This window comes from Elephas maximus, chromosome 8, assembly GCF_024166365.1.
Source record: "Elephas maximus indicus isolate mEleMax1 chromosome 8, mEleMax1 primary haplotype, whole genome shotgun sequence".
Classification (NCBI taxonomy): Eukaryota; Metazoa; Chordata; class Mammalia; order Proboscidea; family Elephantidae; genus Elephas; species Elephas maximus.
In genome coordinates this window covers 28,765,032-28,786,435 of record NC_064826.1, presented here as the reverse complement: position 1 = coordinate 28,786,435, position 21,404 = coordinate 28,765,032, and the positions used below count along the sequence as shown (strand labels likewise).

The window sequence follows — 21,404 nt, the reverse complement described above, 5'->3', positions numbered from 1 at the left end:
TAGGGTGACTGGATATTGCTTTAGTGATAACAGAGTCTCACAGAATAATAATAAAAATGTAGTTATATGTCCTGCATACCCATGTTTAAAAACTATTAATTTATCCTTGAAATCAAAATGTTTTTATTCAGGATTACTATAAAGCTTTGGAAGATGCAGATGAAAAGGTACAATTGGCAAACCAGATATATGACTTGGTAAGTAACATTAAGGCACATACTACATCATAAGTATTTGAATTATGGATTATGTTTTACATTTTACTGACTTAAATGCTATAGGAAGAGTAAACCAAAACTGAAGTGTTTGCTCTTTGGATCCCTTTAATTTGAGTGTTTGCTTTCAGTTTTTTTGGTTTCTTTGTGGAAGAATCAGAGAGAGTCCACAGCATAAATTACTAGGTCAATAACCTTGTATTTTGGCAAAGTCTCCATTTCTGTTACAATTGTATCTGATATTGGACACTTTTTTTTTTAATAAGAATTGATGTTTAACCTTATTTTATAAATCCTTATGTTTTTCAGGTAATGTGTTTACTTGGCTGATAAATCATTTTGAGATTATTTCTGTTGTGTAATACATATAACAGTACTGTGTTAACAAGAATTTTTTTTTTTTTTTTTTAAGTTTTTCCTCTTTATTTTGATGAGTAGGTTTGTTAACTTTCTTTGTGGTTACTTTGGAATTTCTCTTATCTTCCTAGGTTTGAACTAGTCTATTATTACTTGGTATCGCCTTGTCTTCCTTTTCATTAGAAAGTTCTATACCTATAATGCTTATTCCAGCTTGTATTGTTCTGACATTGTTGCCTCTCTGGTTCCCTGTTGTAATTCTTTTGGTTTTGTATAGTCCTTGAGAGTTAATTTCCTAGGTTGGTATCTGGCTGGTATGATCTCATGTCCTAGATTTAGGCTGTGATCTGATTTTTTTTGTTCTCAAACCGAAGGACTCCCTTTAATAATTCTTGTAAGTTTGGTTTATTCTTTACATATTCCCTTAATTTCTGTTTATCTGGAAATTTCGCTATCATACTTGAATGAGAGTTTTGCAGAATGTATTATTGTTGGTTGGCAGTTTTTTTTTCTTTCAAGGTTTTATATACGTCATCCCATTGCCTTCTTCCCTACACAGCTTCTGCCGAATAAGCAGAGCTTAGTCTTATTGTTTCCCCTTTGTATGTGACTTTTTGTTTTTCCCGAGCCGCTGTCAGGATTGTTTCTTTGTCTTTGGATTTAGTGAGTGTGATAATCATATGCCTTGGTGATTTTCATTTGAGGCCTATCCTATATGGGTTTTGTTAAGCTTCATTTTTCATGATATTAGGGAAGTTTTCTGTGAGGAATTCTTCAGTGATCCTCTCTGTTTTCCATTTTTTCTCCCTGTTCTGGAACTCTGATCACTCACAGATTTTTGCTTTTGATTGTATCCCACATAATTCCCAGGGTTTCTTAATTTTTCTTCATTCTTTTTTCTGATTTTTCCTCGAAGTTGTATCCAAGTGTTTGTCTTCAGTTTTGCTGATCCTGTCTTCCATTGTTTCACACCTCCTCCTTAGCCCATTTATGATGCTGTCCATTTCTGAAATTGTGTTGTTTATCTTTAGATTTCTAATTGTTGCTTTTGTATGATTTCTAGTTGTGAATTTATTTTGGCATTTTGTTGCTGTATTATTTTCCTGAATGCTTCTATTTTTTTTTTTCAGTATTTTCCATGAATTTGTCCATTTTTTACTCACTTTTGTCTCCTTTTTGCTTCAACTGTTGGATAGCACTGAATATGAGAGATTCGAATTCCCTATCAGGTAGTTCTAGTGACTTTTCTTCTACTGGAAAGTCATCTGGTGTTTTATTTTGGATGGCTGCTGGACCCATCCTGTCTTGTTTTTTTTTAAATATGTTTTGATATTATCTGCTGTCTTCAGGACATTCAGTAGTTATTTTCTTCATTTATCGATTGTAGATTTCCTTATTTCATCCTGCTTTTTTGTTTTATTTGGTTATGTCTGAGCAGGCAGGCTGTGCGTTCTTTGTTGTTTACTCATCTGTGGACATGATGCTTTTTACCTCCTTGTCCAATGGGCAGGGCCAGTCGCTCAGCTATGGTGCAGCAGGGCAGGTCCAGCTGAAGGGAAAGGGCTGGGATGGATTGTCTGTGGCATGTACTAGGGCTGACAGGGCAGGCCAGGAGTGAGTGTAGGGCAGATTCTGGTAGGCCGTGCCTGTGCTGTTTGGGGGTGTGATGTTCAACACACGGTGCAGGTAGGCAGGAAGAGGTGCGGAGGTTTGATGTGTGGAGCTAAGATGGGTATGGGAAAGAAGATAGAGAGGAGAGAGAAACAGGAGCCAAAAAACAAACCAAAAAAAAAAAAAAGCATGCTAAAGGAGCTTGCTGTTAGAGTGGAGAGATGAAAACCCAAGAAATGGAGTAAAACAAAAAGGGAAAAAGAAAAAAATAAATATAAATTAAAAGAAAAGAAAATCTCCCAGGGATCCCACTGGTGCGGCTGTGCAGATTGGGAAAATGGCTTCCTGGCTGCTCAGTACAGCCTGGCTAGAAGGGGCAGAGATGTGACACAGTGCCAGGTATTCAGATGACAGGAAAAGAAAGTAAGTATAGAGAGACAAGAAGCTAAGAAATGAAGAAAAACAGGAAAAAAGAAAAGAAAAAGGAAGAAATGCTCCCAGGGTTCCACCGGCACAGCTATGCAGACCAGGGAAGCGGCTCCCAAGCCGTGTAGTACAGTCCGGCTAGAGGGGGCTCCCAAGCCACGAAAAGAAATAGAAAATAAACCAGAACAGAACAAAACAAATCAAAAACAAATGAAGAAAAGGCCCCAGGATCCCACCAGCATGGCGGCATGGACAGGGTAAACAGTTCCCGAGCTGTGCAGTGCTTCACAGCCTTTCAAGAAGAAGCAGTGATGTCACACAGAGCCAGAGGTTCGAAAGAAAGGGAGGAGGTAAGAGGCAGGGAAGAAACCAAAAGAACCAGAGAAGAGTACCACCAGCAACAAAGAAATGGCACTGAGAGAGCCCACCAGTGTGGGCGGGGCGAATCCAAGCAGTACAGATCTGGAGCTGGTGCCTCCCAGCCAAGAGACTGCAGCTGATAGAAAGTGGCAGCCGAGCGCTGGGGTGGGAAAGCATATATCGCTGGTTACTGGGTGATCTATCTCCTGTTGGGAGCTCCGTGAACTGCTTTCCCGTACTCCCTGTCTGCCAGTCTTCGATGTGGGTGGGGCAAATCTAAGCGGCAGCATGGAGCCTGCAGCTCTCGGCCAGCAGAGCAATTGCAGCCAGCTAGGAAGTGAGAGGGGCCGATCAGAGGGGAGAAGGATAGGTGGTGAGAAAGCATATATCACTGGTTACTGGGTGCTCTGTTTCCTGCTGGGAGCTCCGTGAAGCTGCATTCCCGTACTCCCTGTCCACTGGTCTCCAACAGGAGTCTGAGATGGCAAATCTGTGCTGCACTAGCTGAATAGAGGACCTCCGCTGGTATCTCTCCTCGCTCTCTGTTCTCTGTCAGTTTCTTATTCCATTCAGTGCTTGGCTGAGTTCTTTGTCTCTTCGTTTGACACTTAGGGTTCCAGGATTGATGTTTGCCTCTGTTTTACTTAGTTTTTCAGGTCTTTGCTGTGGAGGCACGGCATGGTGCTTCTGTCTGTAGCACCATGTTGGCTGCTCCTATGTTATCTTAAATGTGCTGAAATTTTTAGTATTGCCTAATAGAGATCAAGTTTTATATGTTCCACAGCTATTTGAAGAAAGGATTGTCTTAGTCATTTAGTGCTGCTATAACAGAGATACCAAAAGTGGATGGCTTTAACAAACAGAAGTTTATTCTCTCACGGTCTAGTATGCTAGAAGTCCGAATTCAGGGCATCAGCTCCAGGGGAAGGTTTTCTCTCTCTGTCAGCTCTGAAGGAAGGTCCTTGTCATCAGTCTTACCCTGGACTAGGAGCTTCTCTGCACAGGAACCCTGGGTCGAAAGGACGTCTTCTGCTCCTGGTGCTTCTTTCTTGGTGGTATGAAATCCCCCAAGAATTCTTGATAATTTGATGGAAAAGAAGAGTAGAACCATTTGAATTAATGTTTACCTAAATGATTTAAAATTTTTTTTTTTTTTTTTTTTACTCAACAACTGGGTCAGGTGGCACATAGTTTGGGAAGTTTTTTTTTAAAAGGTAGTTTTTTTTCAGCAGTAGGACTCTAAGAGATTGAAATCACCAAGATTACAGATAAAATATGCAATATTTCTCAAGTTGATATAACTCTGATAGCCTTTTTTTTATGTGAAGCATCTTTTCCTAAAATATGTACTTTTGGAAATATTTCTTTTTGTTTTTGCCTGAAAATAAGTTAAAGCAGAAAACAAATGCTCATTTTTTGTTAACTTTGTTATAAAAGTTTTATATTTTATTTGTGCAGTCTCTTCTGGGTATAATTTTATTACATGTACATAGAAATGTCATTGGTGAGCCAGATACAACATACAAGTACAATGTGGTCTACATTGTAAATGTTTATATTAAACTAGGAAAAATCTAAAGCCATAGAGAATGTTTAGTTTTATATAGTGAAAAGATTTTAATGGCTATAATAACGTAGACTCTTTCATTCATAGTTATTCTGAAAAAAATTTCAAAAAAGACACTGCCTAAGGAAAGATAGACTAGGCCATGATTTGACTTACTGTGGAATAAAAACAAAAAAATTTTTTTTTCATTTTTCAGGCTTGAATTATGTCTGTAAACATAGTGAAAGACATTTCTGTTTGAATCCAAGACTGATTGTTTAAGTAACACTCTTCCCTAGATTTAATAGCTGTGTGTGTCAATCTTTATTTAGAGACTAATTATCTGTGTTTAAAATTATATAGTTCTTTGGTTTTCCTCTCTTTTGTTTTAATTTTTTTTAAACTTTTTACATCTTTATTAAAAATATCTCATGTATTTAGAAGAAAATACATCATGTATTTTTTTAACCACGCTGTTCATCTGCTATGTGCAGAGAATTTTATGTGGTGGAACGGAGGAATAAAAAGTAAATCAAAGAAATGATTCCTCTCCTGAAGGTGTCTAAATTAGTTTGGAAGACATGCCCACAAAGTAAAGTGAAGAACCCTCATAGAAACGTGAAACAGTAAAGATTAATGTTTGTCCCTCACCTTCCTTACCTTTAGCTAATCAGCATGGCTCATTCTTTTTATCTTCTAAGTATCTCTGATTATCCCTTTCTCTCCATTTCTTCAGCCTCCCATAGTTCAAGTACTTTGAAACAAAACAAAAAATAACTAGAAGCAGTAAAATGTTCACAGCTTATGTGTATAGTTCACATTTTGACAAACATACGCACCCATGTAACCAACACTCCAGTCAAGATAGTGAGCATTGTCATTCACTCTAGAAAGTTCCCTCAGGTCATTTTCTAGTCTGTCTCCCCTCAGGTACTTTTTATCTCATCTGAACAGCTATGGAAGTCTTTCCAAATGCTGTTTTCTACCTCTGATGTATCAACTTTACTACTGAATTTCTAAAATACACATTTAAGCATGCTATCCCCTGTTTGAAATTCATTGTTCTGCTACTAATTTGTTTTATCATGTTATCATGGCATGACATGTCCTTTATGCTCTGGTTCCTGCCAGGTCTCTCACCACTTCTCTGCCTTGTCCTCCATCCCTTACTCCACCCACATGCTGTGTCCATAGTGAACACGCCCTGTGTGCATCACCCTCCTTGACTCAGTGCTTCCCTTTTCTTGCTTGTTTGGTAAACTTTTTTCCATCCTTCATAGTCCTACACATATTTTGCCTCTTTTTAAAAATAATCTTGATATTTGTGTCACTTGTATCTAGGAGAAGAGATTTGAGTGATTATAACAGAAAAGCCACATGAGTGTGGTTTAAACAGAAGATTTATTTTCCTCTCAGGTAAAATAACTGCAGGAGGAGGGGTTTGTATAACAACCCAGCATTATCAGTGTCTCAGGCTGCTTCTAGCCTGTTCCTCCCTCCTTTCTGGGCAGGTGGAAGAAGAAGTGCAGTGGGGATTACTCAAAAGGGCACATTTTGCAATTCAGTCAAGTCCTTTATAAAGAGTCTTCCTAGAGGTCTCGCCTCATGACTTCTGCTTAACAAGATCTTAACAGGATCAAAAGATCTTGTTGGCCATGTCTAGCTATAGGGGAGGCTGAGAAATGTCACTTAACAGGGCCCATTGCCACCCCAAATATATTTAAGAAAGGAATGTTGGTAAGGAGGAAAGAGAGAAGGGGTATTATGTAGTTAGCAGTATATATGCCTTACCCTCACCTCTACAGAATCAGCCTCCTTATAACTCCTATTCACATGCTTTTATTGTTTGTATCACATTATATAGTAATTATTTACATTTTTGCTTCCATGTTTACTGCCTTACTAGAAAATGTCAAGAACTATGTGTATATGTGTATGTGTGTGTGTGTGTGTGTATACGTATATATATAAATATATATATATATATATTTTTAATCCCCAGAGCTAGCATAGCTATCCCTCAATAAATGTTGAACTAAATCACCTAAACATGTTAGTGGGGAAGGAAAAGCACTGCCATGACTCCCAAGATATGAGTCTAGGGGATAGAGAGTTTAATGGTGTCAGCGTTGGTGTCAGGTACATTTTATATAGTTGGATGGCTATTTCTCAAAAAAGTGATAGAATCTCATTTTAGTAAGCTGCGATTAGTTTTGATAGGTAAACAGAAGACTGCAGTGTAGATGGCCACTTCATTTCAAGGTATGACTTTAAACAAAGGAAAGTGAAAGTAGAAATAATATATAATTCCTAGTAAGATAATGGATTCAGGAGAGTTTCTTTTCCTGTATAATATCACTTTCAGAGACCAAACATTTAATCTTATGATCCTTGTGTTTGCCCATACTTTTTTTTAAAAAGTATCCCTCTTTTTAAATTGCTCTTATAGTTATTTTGGAAACCCTGGTGCCGTAGTGGTTAAGTGCTATGGCTGCTAACCAAAGGGTCAGCAGTTCGAATCCACCAGGCGCTCCTTGGAAACTCTATGGGGCAGTTCTACTCTGTCTTATAGGGTCGCTATAAGAGGGCACTGGGTTTTATAGTTATTTTAGTTTCTTCAGTTTGGGTAGATATCCTTCTCTGACACAGAAACTCGTTCTGAAAATTCTAAAGCAGGATTTGCAGATGTACCTTCAGCAAAAGTGGCATTTTTTTTTTTTTAGATCAAAACTTACTATGATGTATATATTTTTGACATTTTAAGTAAAAATATCTTCCCCTTGATAATTGCACATTAGATTTTTTGCTATTTTCAATCCCCTGCTTTAAAAGAGTTTCCTTTTTTAAAACACGACAAAATAGATTTATTAAATGCTAAAGCTGATATTGGAGCCCTGGTGATGCAGTGGTTAAGAGCTGTGGCAAACTGTGGCTGCTAATGAAAACGTCAGCAGCTTCAATCCACCAGGTGCTTCTTGAAAACCCTGTGAGGCAGCCCTGCTCCGTCCTGTAGGGTCGCTGTGAGTCAGAAGATTCAACGGGTTAAAGCTGCTGTTACTGTACAAAGTAATAATATTGGACATCTATTAACTCACTCTTAGTAAAGTCTTAATTTATTACCTTCATAGAATCAAATACTATTAAGTGTCCTAATCAGAGCCCCTGAGGGTATGTTAGATTCTTACTCATTTTGTACCCTCAGAGCCTGGCACAGTACATTAGTTGAATGGTGAACAGAAGGACAAAGAAGGTTTTTAAAATGATGTCATTCGTTATTTCTAACCTGTAGTCGTTTGCTTTCCACTTTTATGGTTTTTGTGGTAACAGTATACTACCTATGTATAGATTTACTTAGTAAATTTTAAATGAAATGTGTTTAAGAGGAAAGCTTAATATTACAAATTTGATACTAATATAAATGAAAAGATAGTATCACTTATCGTGGTTAAATAATTATTAAATTGTTAACACTTTGCACTGCCTTTGGAGCTCTTGTGCACCGCACCGTATTGCCAGTGTCTCGTGGTATTTCAGCAGGTTGTGCTTGAGGGTAAGACGTTTCCTTTACCAGCCTTGCAAGTAATTATAGTTGAACATAAGGAAATTATTGACTTGTTCAGTAGAGAAGTCACAAAAAGACTTGTCAAATCAGTTATACTGTCTGAAATAGCAAGAGTAAACATCCAAGTGAAAGTATTTATAAATATTAAACACAGAAATTAAATTCCTATAAAACTTAACATTTGAGAGCTTAGCCGACTTTAGAAGTGAGTGGGTGGAACATGATGTAAGTGTCAAACTATACTAATTTTTATTCACAGACCATTTACCCGATAAGCAATGGTACTTCCCTTTGTACAGTTTTATATGGGAGATATAACTTTCATTCATTGAGCACATGTTGATAGAGCTCCAGCCTTGAGCAGTAGTGGTGCTGGGTGTGCAGTAATGACACACAGGCAGTGAACAGGCCAACTGTTAAGATCATTTCAGATAGTGATAAGTCCTGTGAAAGAAATAAGCATTGTGATGAGAGAGAATATGAAAAACTGGGGGAGGCTGTTGTCAAGAGTGCAGTCAGGATGAGTGTAGGCTGAGGAGGTGACATTAGAGGTGGCACCTGGAAAATGAGAAAGAGCCAACCACGTGAAGAGCGAAAGGACAAACATTTCAGGCAGACGGTGTACCAAGTGCAAAGTCTGAGGTGGGAAAAGGCTTGGCATCTCAGACCAGAAGGGAAGTCAGTGTGTGTGGTTCTTCTGTAGTTAGTAGAAGCAGATCAGGCAGGAGCCAAGGGGCCTTGATGGCCAATGGGAGGACTGTGACTTTTGTTCTAAAAGCAGCAGGAGGCCAGTGAAGGGTTTCAAACAAGGGAGTGAAATATACCCTCAGAGCAGATTGTGTGTATACCTGTATTATAATGGTAATTTTAAGTAAAGACATACATCTACAGATTTTAAAATTTAGCAAGTTAGTATATAATTGTGTTAGATGTCTTCCCACAGTGTTTTATATAGCATGGTGTTTCATTGTCTTATTTTTGATTGAAATATTTTATTTACTTTTAAAGTCAGTGGTAAACTTTTTATTCCTATGACCAGCACTGCATTGATTAGATTAACTCATTTATTAAGGAAAGAAACCAAACAGCATAATATCTGCAAATGAGGAAATTTTGTGCAATTAGGGATTTATTAGAGCAAATTGACAGTTTATTTCAATAGTTGTTTTAGTGGAATTTGACTAATAGGGGAAAAAAAAATCCATCCTATAAAAATGATTTCCTTTTAGAATCCTGACACTCATAAATAGTCATTAAACACTTAGTTGTGTTCCTCAGCCAGATGTCACCGCCATTAGGATGTATTAGATTGTTATATCTAATAAAGTTGATTTATGTATTTTCTGATAAAATTTGAGCTTTGAGTTAATGCTTGAATGATTTTAGCAGTCTCTTGTAGTACTCGGTACCCTTGAACTTGCCTTTTTTATATCCTGAGATGATTATATTTCAGGCCTACATTTTATGTATAACTTTGAGAGTACTTCACCTGATATTCTAATTAAGGAAATGTATTGTGTGCATTTGACCTTTTGATTTGTCCCTTATCCTTATTGTCTTTTAAAAAGATGATTAGATATAATTTGTCTGCTGAGGCCTCAAATATTTTTATCAGTCTAAAGCTGGATTAAATTTTCATCTAGTTTGAATATAATTTAGAGATCTAAAGTGTCATTTTCATGACCTTATCATCAGAAATAATTCGCCACCATAGTTCTTTTTTCTTCCCAAATTTATTCACTGTTACCAGGTCTTTTCACAGATGGAAATATGCTCTAATTGTCATAGATTTCAATGTAGAACCTAATAGATGGGCTGAGTGCTGATTCTGAAAGGGCAAGCTAGACGTCTAAATTTTAGAATTTGACAGTATTAGAAGTGGTAAAACATACAGAAACTTTTTTAAAAGCTCTATTTAGTTCAGTTTAGATCCATCACTGACACTTTAAAAATTTGGAAAACTGGAAGAGTCAAAATAGAAAGAACAAAAGATTACACTGCAAAAATGTTAAAGGACGGGGTTTTTTTTTGTACAGAGGAGCCAGGTGCGACTTAAATATCTTTGTAGTCACGGACATGTTGACAAGTACTGTTGACAGTTTCCTTTGTCTTTAAAGAGATCAGAAAAAGGATAATAGATTTAAATATAAAGCAGTTATGATTTGGGGTTATGATTAGGAAACTTCTTTGGCTAGTGTTGATGGACATTACACAGGGAACAAATCAATAATTAGACTCTATGATCATAGGAACCTATGTCTAATGGGAAGTCTCTCTCCATTGGCCCAGTACCCTCTTCAGTACAATAAGTCATTCTTATGGGGCTAGGTCTGCATGTTGGTTAGGTTCTTGCTTTGCCTGGTAACTATAAGGCCATTATGATGATCAGCTAGAATAGGTGCTTTACCCACTAGAAATCATGTAGGTGGAGGGAAAGCACATTAAGGGTTCAGTCAAGTTCAGTTTAGCTGTTGATCACGGCTACTTCTTAAATACTGTTTAAGAATCCTGATTATAGCTTAAGTTAAATCTTGTGGTCAGCTTACTTTGTGACTTCTGAATTGATTTATATAGCAATGGTGAGTCTAAGAAAAATGATTCTCATTGGCTAATAATTGTTTATAATAATAATCAGATGATAGTATTTTTTACGTACCAATAGGTGGGACTGGTTGGAAACCATCTTAGAAAGTTGTCTGTCACAATGTGGTTAAGGCTGTTCTGTCATTGTTTGTTTTAATTATGAACTTGGTTTTTAAAGTAGTAATTCCTTGAATTCCATTGCCTTTTCTAAGCTATTTAGTATCAGAAATGCTGTCATTTTCTTCAGGAAACATTTCTTAAACTTATTTTATAGTTTCATGCTTTTCTGTGTAATAAATCGCATCAGTGGTGTTGTTAGCAAAATGAAGCATTTCTTAAATGCAGAGGTGGACTGAGTTGGGATGAGGTTGTGTATAAACAGTGTAGGGAAAAAAAAAGTCTTCATCTCACTCAAGCCCATCTTCCCAACCAAGTTTCTAATTATCTCTCTGTATGCTATGCATATGGAAACCCTGGTGGTGTAGTGGTTAAGTGGTACAGCTGCTAACCAAAAGGTTGGCAGTTCGAATCCACCAGGCACTCCTTGGAAACTCTATGGGGCAGTTCTACTCTGCCCTATGGGGCCACTATGAGTCGGAATCGACCCAAAGGCAATGGGTTTTTGGGTAGACTGTATATATAGTATATATCTCTTACAGGCCACAGTACTTTACTTTCTTTTCTTTGAGCATACTTTGTTTTTCTTTCTCTGTGCATTGTTTAATTATTGTACTGTCTTTCCATCTATTTGAATATAATCCATTGCCTTTGTTCTTCTGTCTGTATGGATTGTTTGATTATTCCACCTTCTTTCTATTTCAATATACTCTGTTGTCCTGGTCATCTAGTGCTGCTATAACAGAAATACCACAAGTGGATTATTCTTTCACAGTCCATTAGGCTAGACGTCCAAATTCAGGGCACTGGCTCCAGGGGAAGGCTTTCTCTCTCTTTCAGCTCTAGAGGAAGGGCCATGTGGTGCATCGGTCTTCCCTTGGTCTGGGAGCATCTTACTGCAGGAACCTCAGGTCCAAAGGTCACACTCTGCTCCTGGCAGTGCTTTCTTGGTAGTATGAGGTCTTCATGTCTCTCTGCTTGCTTCTCTCTTTTATATCTCAAAAGAGATTGGCTTAAGACACTATCTAGGAGATCTCCATCAATATAACTGCCACTAATCCATCTCGTTACATCATAACCCAGTAGTGAATAGGATTTACAACATGTAGGGAAATCACATTAGGTGACAAAATGGTAGACAATCCTGCAATACTGAGAATCATGACCTAGCCAAGTTGACATATTTTGGGGGGACACAATTCAGTCCATGACATCCATTGTGTTTGTTTTTCTGTCTCTATACGTTGATTATTCTACCTTCTTTCTATTTGACTATAATTCATTCTCTTTGTTTTTCTGTCTCCATACATTGTTTGATTATTCCCCCTTTCTTTCCATCTATTTTAATGTAATGCTTTCTTCATTATCTATTTACTCATATCTCCTTAGCGTGTGCCACAGCCCAGTGTTACATTTTTTCTTTGTGTGCCACTTCTGACTCTTTGAACTTTTGTTTATTTGTTGTGTCTAGGGTCTGTGTTTTTAACTATTCTTATGTGTAAATTTTGATTTGTCAGCTAAATCCTAATTCCTATGAAGGCAGAGATTTCGTTCTCATTTTTCAAGTATCATCCGTTTAACCCAGTGCCAAACACACAGTAGTAACTCAGTATTTAGTATTGGAATAATTGTAGTTAAGGATGGTGGTAAAGTGTTTCTATTGCATTAAATGGTCTTGGAACTTAGATATGAGTATTTTTTATTTCCCTTGAGATTAAATTTTGACAATGAAAGAGAAATCTGTGAATAACTGAGGTCTCTGTTCACACTTTACTGTTGGAAGGGAGGTTCCGCTAAAGGATGCTCTATTGCCTGCAGAATAGAAGCAAGTATCAATAATACATCATATTAAGTATTCTAATTCCCACTTCTGGCAAGACTCTGAAAAGTAACTGTGAAGATGGAGGGAACACTGGGCTTTAAATTATTGAGAAGTCACCAACCAATACCCCAATGGTGGTTGTTAATATAAAAAATACAGATAATAGGGCAGTACTCCTATTCTTTCAACTTGAATTATGTTATTCTGAGTTAAAAAAAAAAAAAAAAAAGGTTGATTCCCATGGAGAAGTTCAAAGGGCAATGCTAGGTATAAATGGTGAAGCACAGTTATTACAAGTAGGTCAGAGTTAAATGCATTATACGCTGTGACTTTGGGCATGTTAACGTCTCTGAGGCTTAGTTTCTTCATTTATAAAATGCATACAAAAATAACTTACCTCAAAAGATTAGAGCGAGGGCTAGAAAAGATAGGCCATCTACCTAAAGTACTAAGCACATTAACTGGTCTCTTCATAGGCATCTAACGCATGTAAGTTCTTTTGCTCCTTCTCTCTCCTTCTCCTTCCTGTTAGGTGCATATTATCTAATTAAAAGTCTGACTTAAAGTTTTGCCTTCATGCTGTAACATAGCACATTTTGATGTTTGTGAGGAAGTTACTCCTAACCATAACAGTGATCCAATGGGAAATTAAACTTTGGAAAAGGATGTTAATAACAGGAATATGTTTCAAAGAATTAGTGTTTTTTGTTTTACTTCGAAGTTATACATTTAAAAAAAATTAAAAATATATTTAATAGTTAAAAAATATATTAAGACATTGTTGGTAGTTGGAAGAGTAAAATAATTTTCTCATCAGTTAACAGATCTTGAGATGAATGACAAAATAAAATTTTGCCACCTCAACAAGAGGAATAGCATTACAATTTTATTTTAACCAGGTTCTCTGGGGACTGAAGTTTTCTGGCTAAAAACCCCTTTGGCTTTTACCTAAATAATTGCAAGTATAATGCTCTGCTTTCTTGCCTTAGATAAATGGTATGTATGAAATATATTTAGCCTCTTTGTAGACTGAAGATCTTTCGTTCATCGTTCTAAATGGCAGTATGGATGGCCTTATTAAGTAGGAGATTAGGCCAAAAATAAGCACAAAGCATACTGTGAGACGTTACCACCCTTCATGCTCTCCTTCCCACCCTCAAATTCATAACATCAGTTTGGCTTTAATTTTTATATTCCCACTTCTTCCAGAAATGGAATTGAGAACATATCTAACAAATTGATGATTCTGGTTTCTTAAAATTTTAAATTTATTAAAGGGACTTGAGAGATTATTTAGTCTAATACCCTCATTTTGTAGACTAAAAACCTGAGGCATAGGTTAATTGACTTGCCCAAGCAGCTTCACTAAAAGACAAAGATGTAGGTGCCCTCGTTAAGCTGACACTTTAACAGTGTCCCAAATTTTGGTGGTTATCTTTGATCTTCTTTGAAACAGGTAGATCGACACTTGAGAAAGCTGGATCAGGAACTGGCTAAGTTTAAAATGGAGCTGGAAGCTGATAATGCTGGAATTACAGAAATATTAGAGAGGCGTAAGTAAAATTTACAGTTCTCCATCAATATTGGACAGTACATGTGCAACATCAGATCGCTGAGAAGACGCGTGTCCTACAAAGGCTTACAGAGTCTGCCCTTTGGTGGATGGTGGCTTCCGGGGTGAATGGCGTGCACCCTTGCAGTAGGAACTGTTTGTGGCATGGATACTGAGAGAGAATATAGGATATCATCCTTGCACTCTTTATGAAAATACCAGTGCATCATTCCTTTTAAAAATACCTACATATTGCTAAGAAGATGAGTGGATGAGTGGGGAGAACAAAGATTTAAAAAATATAATCGTTTAGAATAAAAGTTAATCTGTCTGTCATTAAATGTTTTGACTTAGCCCTGCCTATTTATGTACTTAAACTCTGAGGAAGACCTTTTTTTTTTTTTTTTTTAATTAGAAGACCATTATTTTTTTCTTCTTAAGAACTGCCGCAGGGCCTTTCCTCAACTGACACACACACACAATGTCTTTGTCTCTTGTTTATATATATACATAAATATTCATATATATATATATAGAGAGAGAGAGAGATTGTAGTTGATCCCATAACAGTTCCTCTTTTTCTTAAAGAAGTCTTCAACTTTCCCTTTTCAATAGGAAACCATTTTAATTTTTCTTTGCAAGGCTTGACTTATCTCCTGCTATAACTTAACTCTTACCGCTTCTTCGGTTTAACTTAAGACACTTCCCAAAAATGGAGGCATGAGCTCTGTTTCTTTAATTCAGCATCTGTTCCATCCTCAATATGATAATATACATAAAAGGGCGGAGTGGTGCTAGGCACAGAGTAGGTACTCACTAAATGTTAGCTGAAACAAATACTATAGCTAATTTCTGCTAGAATTTAATTAAAAGGATTCAAACATCTTTCTTGGAGCATTTCAACAGGAAGAACATGTACATGTTTCTCTACACATAGATGAAAGTTTCTTTTCAGTGTTAGGTTATGTACCTCCCTGTATGCTCACTAGATGTCAACCGGAGAAAAAACCAGACATGAATCCATCTCAGTATCCATAGTTGCATTTCTGTGTTCAAAAGTAGATCTGTCACTTCAGATGATAATCCGTTTGTGGTACTTTTTTTTTTTCTGAGGGAACTCTAGAACTGAGGATGATAAGTATTTTGAGACCAAATAAAATATTCTGTAGTTGTTTTATTTTTTTTTTGGAAATGCTGATGATCGCTGTGAATAACTGTAATCCCTGCCTATTCAGTACTGCAGGTAGGTTACTAAAGCATCCTCACCAAGGACGCAGACATACCAGACTAAATTGGATCAAGTTATAAAAGCTGTTTCACCCTGTTTTCTGCCATAATTTCATCTCAAGGGATCAAAAATAAACCCAGAAAATTTCTTTGAAATTATTTTGAAGCTTTGTGGTAGAGATTCTCTTGCTCACTTTTCGCAGGGAAAATCCCTAACTTCTTTTAGGAAGTTTTTACTATCATATATCATTTTAATGATTAAAGAATTTTCTTTCATCTAGTAATGTCCCCATTGCCTAGAATGTAGGATCTCCCATCAAAAGGCTTTCAACTCAGTAAATCTAGGTTGAGTTTTTCAGCTCTTGTAGCAGTGGGGTTGTAATGTCTATTCATCCATTTATGTGGTACACACTGTGGTGACTCACCTGATTAGACATCAGCATGCCTTGAGCCCTTTTGTACTTAAGGTGAATATTGGGAAACGGATCATTTATTGTTTAGAGAGAGGCCAGCTCAGGGTGAAATTGGCAGTGGTGACCCTATAACATGTCTGGCTAAGATGATGCCATGGGCACATACATCACAGTTGCCAGTGCTTTGCTGGGTAGTGTGGGAAGCCGTGCCTGTACTTGGTTGATGTGAAGTTCTGCAGTGACAGTTAATGGTGGTGTGTCTCTGTGCTTCTTTCTCTCTTTTTTAGGATCTTTGGAATTAGATACTCCTTCACAGCCAGTGAATAATCACCATGCTCATTCACATACTCCAGTGGAAAGTAAGTTTGGTTTAGTGCAGCTAAAATGTTAAATACAATCAGCATGTTAACTACAATCATGTTACATGTATATTCTCTTTCACTAGTTCTATACATTCTATTGCAAAATAAGTATCTTTTCTTTCCTTTTTTTGTGGGATGTATTTTTTCACTGCAGTTACTGACACTTGTCTTTTTCATATGGGACATACATAATAGACTTGGGAACAGTGTTTTCCCTGGAACTCATAGAGGAAGAATGTATAGTGCTTCCTACCTGTGGTACCAGCATGCTAGACAATAAACTGTTGTGTGGTAGGCCCTTTGTCTTTTTCATCCTTGTGTCTCCAATGCTTAGCATACTGTTTGTTTGGCATACAATAAGGTCTCCAATGGTTAGTGAGTTTAGTGGGTAAATGAATGGTTAGCCGGATAGATGGCTTGGGGGGGGAGGATGTATCTTTTGACAAATCAATAGTTTAATAGAGGGGTTGATTAAAAACTATTCCGAATTCTAGGTAATGGTTTAAAAGCAAAATTTCCTTCAGGTTATTTGTGAAATCATGGTGCCTCATGGGTTATATTCAGTACTTTGCTTCTGAAGTATTTTAAATGTCTGAAAAATCGACCTTGAATAAATCATCTGCCAGATTTCTACTGTTTGACCCATCTTCTGAGAAAACATACTGTTCTGTGTTCCTTGAGGAACCCTGAGCATAGCGGGATGGGTTTGTAACTCGGTAGAGGTACTGTGCTTTGTCCATCATTCTCTGAAATTTAAAAACACATAAATTCTTTATTTATATTCAGAAAGGAAATATAATCCAACTTCTCACCATACAACAACAGATCACATCCCTGAAAAGAAGTTTAAATCTGAAGCTCTTCTGTCCACTCTTACATCAGATGCCTCTAAAGAAAACACACTTGGTAATTTTATTTTCCTGAATATAATTGTTTGCTTTTGTGTGTGTGTTTGAATAGGGGAGAATGAAGCAGTCAGGATTAACGAATCATTATAGTGTCTTTCTTGGTTAAAGTCTGTATATGGAGAAAGAAGAAAAATGAAAAATTTGATAACATTCAGTCAACTCAACCTACAGTGACAAAATTTTTAGATTTAATTGTATCTGCTGGGAAATACTGTATTTTAAACTCACTAATATTCTCTCCAACCATTTTTATTTTTTCTTTACTTCTACATAGGATGTCGAAATAATAACTCCACGGCCTCTTCCAATAATGCCTACAATGTGAATTCCTCCCAGCCGCTGGCGTCCTATAACATCGGCTCCTTATCTTCAGGAACCGGTGCTGGGGCCATTACCATGGCAGCAGCTCAGGCAGTTCAAGCCACAGCCCAGGTACAAAGGAAAAGGCTTGGAGACAGAATGGTACATTTTGTCTGAGTCATTGCCAAGTTCTAATAAAGACAAGTCGGTGTGAATGAATAGAGATTTCTTTCATTGTATAGTTTCCTTTTTCAAAATTATAGCCTTATGATATCTGACAGTTTATTTAACAAAGTGAATATACAGGAAGTACCTGATTGATAATGAAAAGTAAAAAATAGATTGACACAATCTCACGCAGATCCCTTCCTGCAATAATTGCTCATTTTGCCCATGTTCTTGGCTGCAGTCCACAGCACATGCTAGGGTGAACAATACTTTGATCTCTTTACCAGTTCCAGGGCTTTCTCTTAGCCTCAGAACTTAGTTTGACTTGAGTTTGTTCACTTCTGTACTGTTTGTCTGTCTTCCAAATTAAGAAGTTACCCAACCCCTAATTACTTCATAACTGTATGAAAGTTGATTTTAAATCTTTATATAAAACAAATTACAGTGATGAACAATAATGTTTTAAACACAATAAATTGATACTGGATAGAACAAAATAATATTATGACTTGTAAGACTTGAAAAGAAAATAAGTATTTATGTATATTAATACTATCAATGAATGTCTATTTAAGATGAAAGAGGGACGAAGAACATCAAGTTTAAAAGCCAGTTACGAAGCGTTTAAGAATAATGACTTTCAGCTGGGAAAAGAATTTTCAATGCCCAGGGAAACAACAGGCTATTCACCATCTTCGGCACTCATGACCACGTTAACACAGAACGCCAGCTCCTCGGCAGCCGACTCGCGAAGTGGGAGAAAGAGCAAGTAAGTTTTACTGTTACGGTAGTCCTGTACCTTCACTAAGCGCTCAGTCTACTTAGCAGCTCAGCTGAACTCCCTTACTTTAAACAATGACAGGCTATAATGCATCAGGACAGGATGAATATTAATTTATACATTTATAATTGTATTTATAATTTAATGTTTGATATTAATTTATGCTGTTGATGTCATTCCCTTTTGTAACACTTATTTATGAGTTGCTCTGAGATAACTTCTTCTGGATGATAAGCAAATAAAACTGATACAATTTTTCAGAAATAACACCAAGTCTTCCAGCCAGCAGTCATCGTCCTCCTCCTCCTCCTCTTCGTTATCATCCTGTTCTTCATCATCCACCACAGTACAAGAAATCTCTCAGCAGACAACAGTAGTACCAGAATCTGATTCGAACAGTCAGGTCGATTGGACTTATGACCCAAATGAGCCGCGCTATTGCATTTGTAATCAGGTAAAAGTCTGGTATTGCTCTGTAGAAGCATAATCTGAATAAATTAGAAGCAAGAGAACTGTTTAAGCCCTGTTTTTACTCCATTTTAAAACATCTTAGCTTTTTGAATACATCTTTCTCCCCCTTATAAAAATGGTATGCTTGCTACAAGTACAGAGTATGAAGAAAAATGTAAATCCAACATCAGTCTTCAGATATAAGCTGTAATTAAACATTTTGATGTACCATTAATGCATGTGGCATACGTATGTACACAAATACACGAGTGTGCATATGTGAATTTGACAGAATCACAGTATATACTTTTTTGTGACCTTTTCTCACTAAATCATGTTTATTAAACATGGTTTTTCTTTAAAGTCTTCTTTTTTTCCTTTATAACTATCTATAGGTATACCCTAACTTCTTTATTATTAGTTATGTATAGTTATGTAACTTATTTGGCATCCCTGGTGGCATAGTGGTTAAGTGCCACAGTTGCTAACCGGAAGGTCGGCAGTTCAAATCCACCAGGTGCTCACTGGAAACTGTGGAGCAGTTCTGCTCTGTCCTGTAGGGTTGCTGTAGGTTGGAGTTGACTCGATGGCAGTGGGTTTGGTTTTGTGTAACTTATTTAACCAGTATGCAGCTATAGATTATTTTAGTGTTTTTAATTTTTTTGAAATTAAAAATAACATTATGATAAAAAAACATTTTAAAAATATAATCTATTTTACACATGTAATCTCCTAGGATAATCCTTTAGGATTAAAATCGTTACAGATATTTGCTACAGACTGCAAAAATGTATTCTAGAACTTTATTACCAAAAATTTATGAGCATGCCCATTTTGCTGAACTCTTAACACTGGATATTATTTGCTTAAAAACCATGCACCAATTTGATACTTTTGTATCACATGATTATTTTAATTTACATTAGTAGTAAGATTGGACCTTTTCTCAACATTTTTATTTTTTCTTTTATGTGTTGATACCTAATGATTTTTCTGTTGTCTTTGTCATATATATTATGAAGCACTTTGTTGGTTTAGGTTTTTTTTTTTAATTCTTTTATTCTAAAATTTCAAATTTTTATGGGTCTGACTATAATTTTTTTTTTTTTAATGAAGTCTACCATGTCTTACATGCTTAGAAAGGCTTCCTCTCCTTTTTCTCTTCTTCCCTGCTAAATATGTCTTGCATATTCTTCTAGTTTTTGTATAGTATTATCTATTACCTGATATTCTTTAGTTTTTTTCATATTTAAATCTTTAATTTATCTGTCATTTATTGTTTTCTATGGTGGGAGTTGCCGGTCTAATTTAAAAAAAAAAAATTACCAGTTTGCTATTGTTTTACTTTAACCTGGCAAATATTTTGTAGTATAAAAGATTAAGAAAAAATAGCCCATAAACATTCTGGTAATAAAAGTAGGTACCTTACAAAAGAAGAAACTCAGATTGGCGTCCGTAACACTAAAAAACTAGGTGGTGATGGCTACGTCTAGAGCGTGAGGAAAGAACCTGAGTACCTCCATAGCACCGATACTCAGAAAAGTTGTTGCTCCTGGGCACAGGACCACATAAGGGGTTCTCACTCATGCATAGAATCAGAAAGCATGCCGCCTAGTTAACCCTGCCTGAAAAATTACAGTCTATTAAGAGGTTAGGATCCCTGGTGTTGCAGTGATTAAGAGCTTGGCTGTTAACCGAAAGGTCAGCAGTTCAAACCTACCAGTTGCTTCATAGGAGAAAGATGTAGCAATCTGCTTCCATAAGAAGTACAGCCTTGGAAACCGTATGGGGCAGTCCTACGCTGTCTTAGAGGGTCGCTGTGAGTCAGAATTGACAACAATGAGATCATTTTTTTGGTATTAAGAGCTTAAACGAATTCATGAATTGGGAAGTTGTGCTGTAAAGTACTAGTAGTGAACAATGGAAGAAAAATGAGAACGAATATATAGTAGATAATAAATTTAGAAGTTTCAGTGAATTGTACTATTTGCTGCAAAAATATAATTTAATGTAATTTAAGAAACTAAATCCTTAAATGAAAATAACCAAGAAAGAAGCTTAAAAGTTTAAAACAACAACAAAACCCATCCACAAAGGTGGTTCCTATGTCCAAGTGGCTTATAAAAAAAAAAGTGGCTTATACATGAAGTTATTTTAGATTTTCAAAGAACAGGTAATTTCTGTGTATCTCCCCTCCCCATCAGCCCCCTAAAAAATGTTTTAGAAAACTATATACCCTGATTCTCAGTGTAATTATATATTCAGTATAACCAAACTCATTGCTGTCAAGTTGATGCCAACGCATAGCGACCCTGTAGGATAGAGTAGAACTGCCCCTTAGGGTTTCAAGGCTGTAATCTTTACAGAAGCAGACTGCCATATCTTTCTATCTGTGGAACTCTGGTGGGCCTTATATTTACCTCTGTTTTCTGACAGTGTCATGAATACCCTTGAATATCCAGTTACTGTGGATTTAGATGCTTGTTATATTGTCACACTAAAAATACTTAATTTCCTTTTATTAGGTATCCTATGGTGAGATGGTGGGATGTGATAACCAAGATGTAAGTATTGAAAGTTTCCTATTCAAGATTGAAAAAAGTCACAGGTTGTTATTACTTGAATATTTTTCTTTTGTTCTGTG

The 21,404-nt window shown here is 36.5% G+C and overlaps 1 protein-coding gene across 2 annotated transcripts in view; it reads left to right on the top strand.

Annotated features, from left to right (window-relative positions):
* The window catches only part of ING3 (inhibitor of growth family member 3), a 36,184-nt gene that overhangs the window by 5,600 nt on the left and 9,180 nt on the right, over positions 1 to 21,404 (top strand). Inside the window, exons 4-11 of one of the 2 annotated variants that reach the window (XM_049893872.1) lie at positions 132 to 197; positions 14,056 to 14,152; positions 16,079 to 16,150; positions 16,940 to 17,059; positions 17,336 to 17,493; positions 18,105 to 18,298; positions 18,572 to 18,764; positions 21,286 to 21,324. In XM_049893872.1, coding sequence (XP_049749829.1) covers positions 132 to 197; positions 14,056 to 14,152; positions 16,079 to 16,150; positions 16,940 to 17,059; positions 17,336 to 17,493; positions 18,105 to 18,298; positions 18,572 to 18,764; positions 21,286 to 21,324 — 939 coding nt within the window. Of the gene's footprint in view, positions 1 to 131; positions 198 to 14,055; positions 14,153 to 16,078; positions 16,151 to 16,939; positions 17,060 to 17,335; positions 17,494 to 18,104; positions 18,299 to 18,571; positions 18,765 to 21,285; positions 21,325 to 21,404 lie in introns of those variants that run through there. The other variant, XR_007518439.1, reaches the window with a different exon arrangement.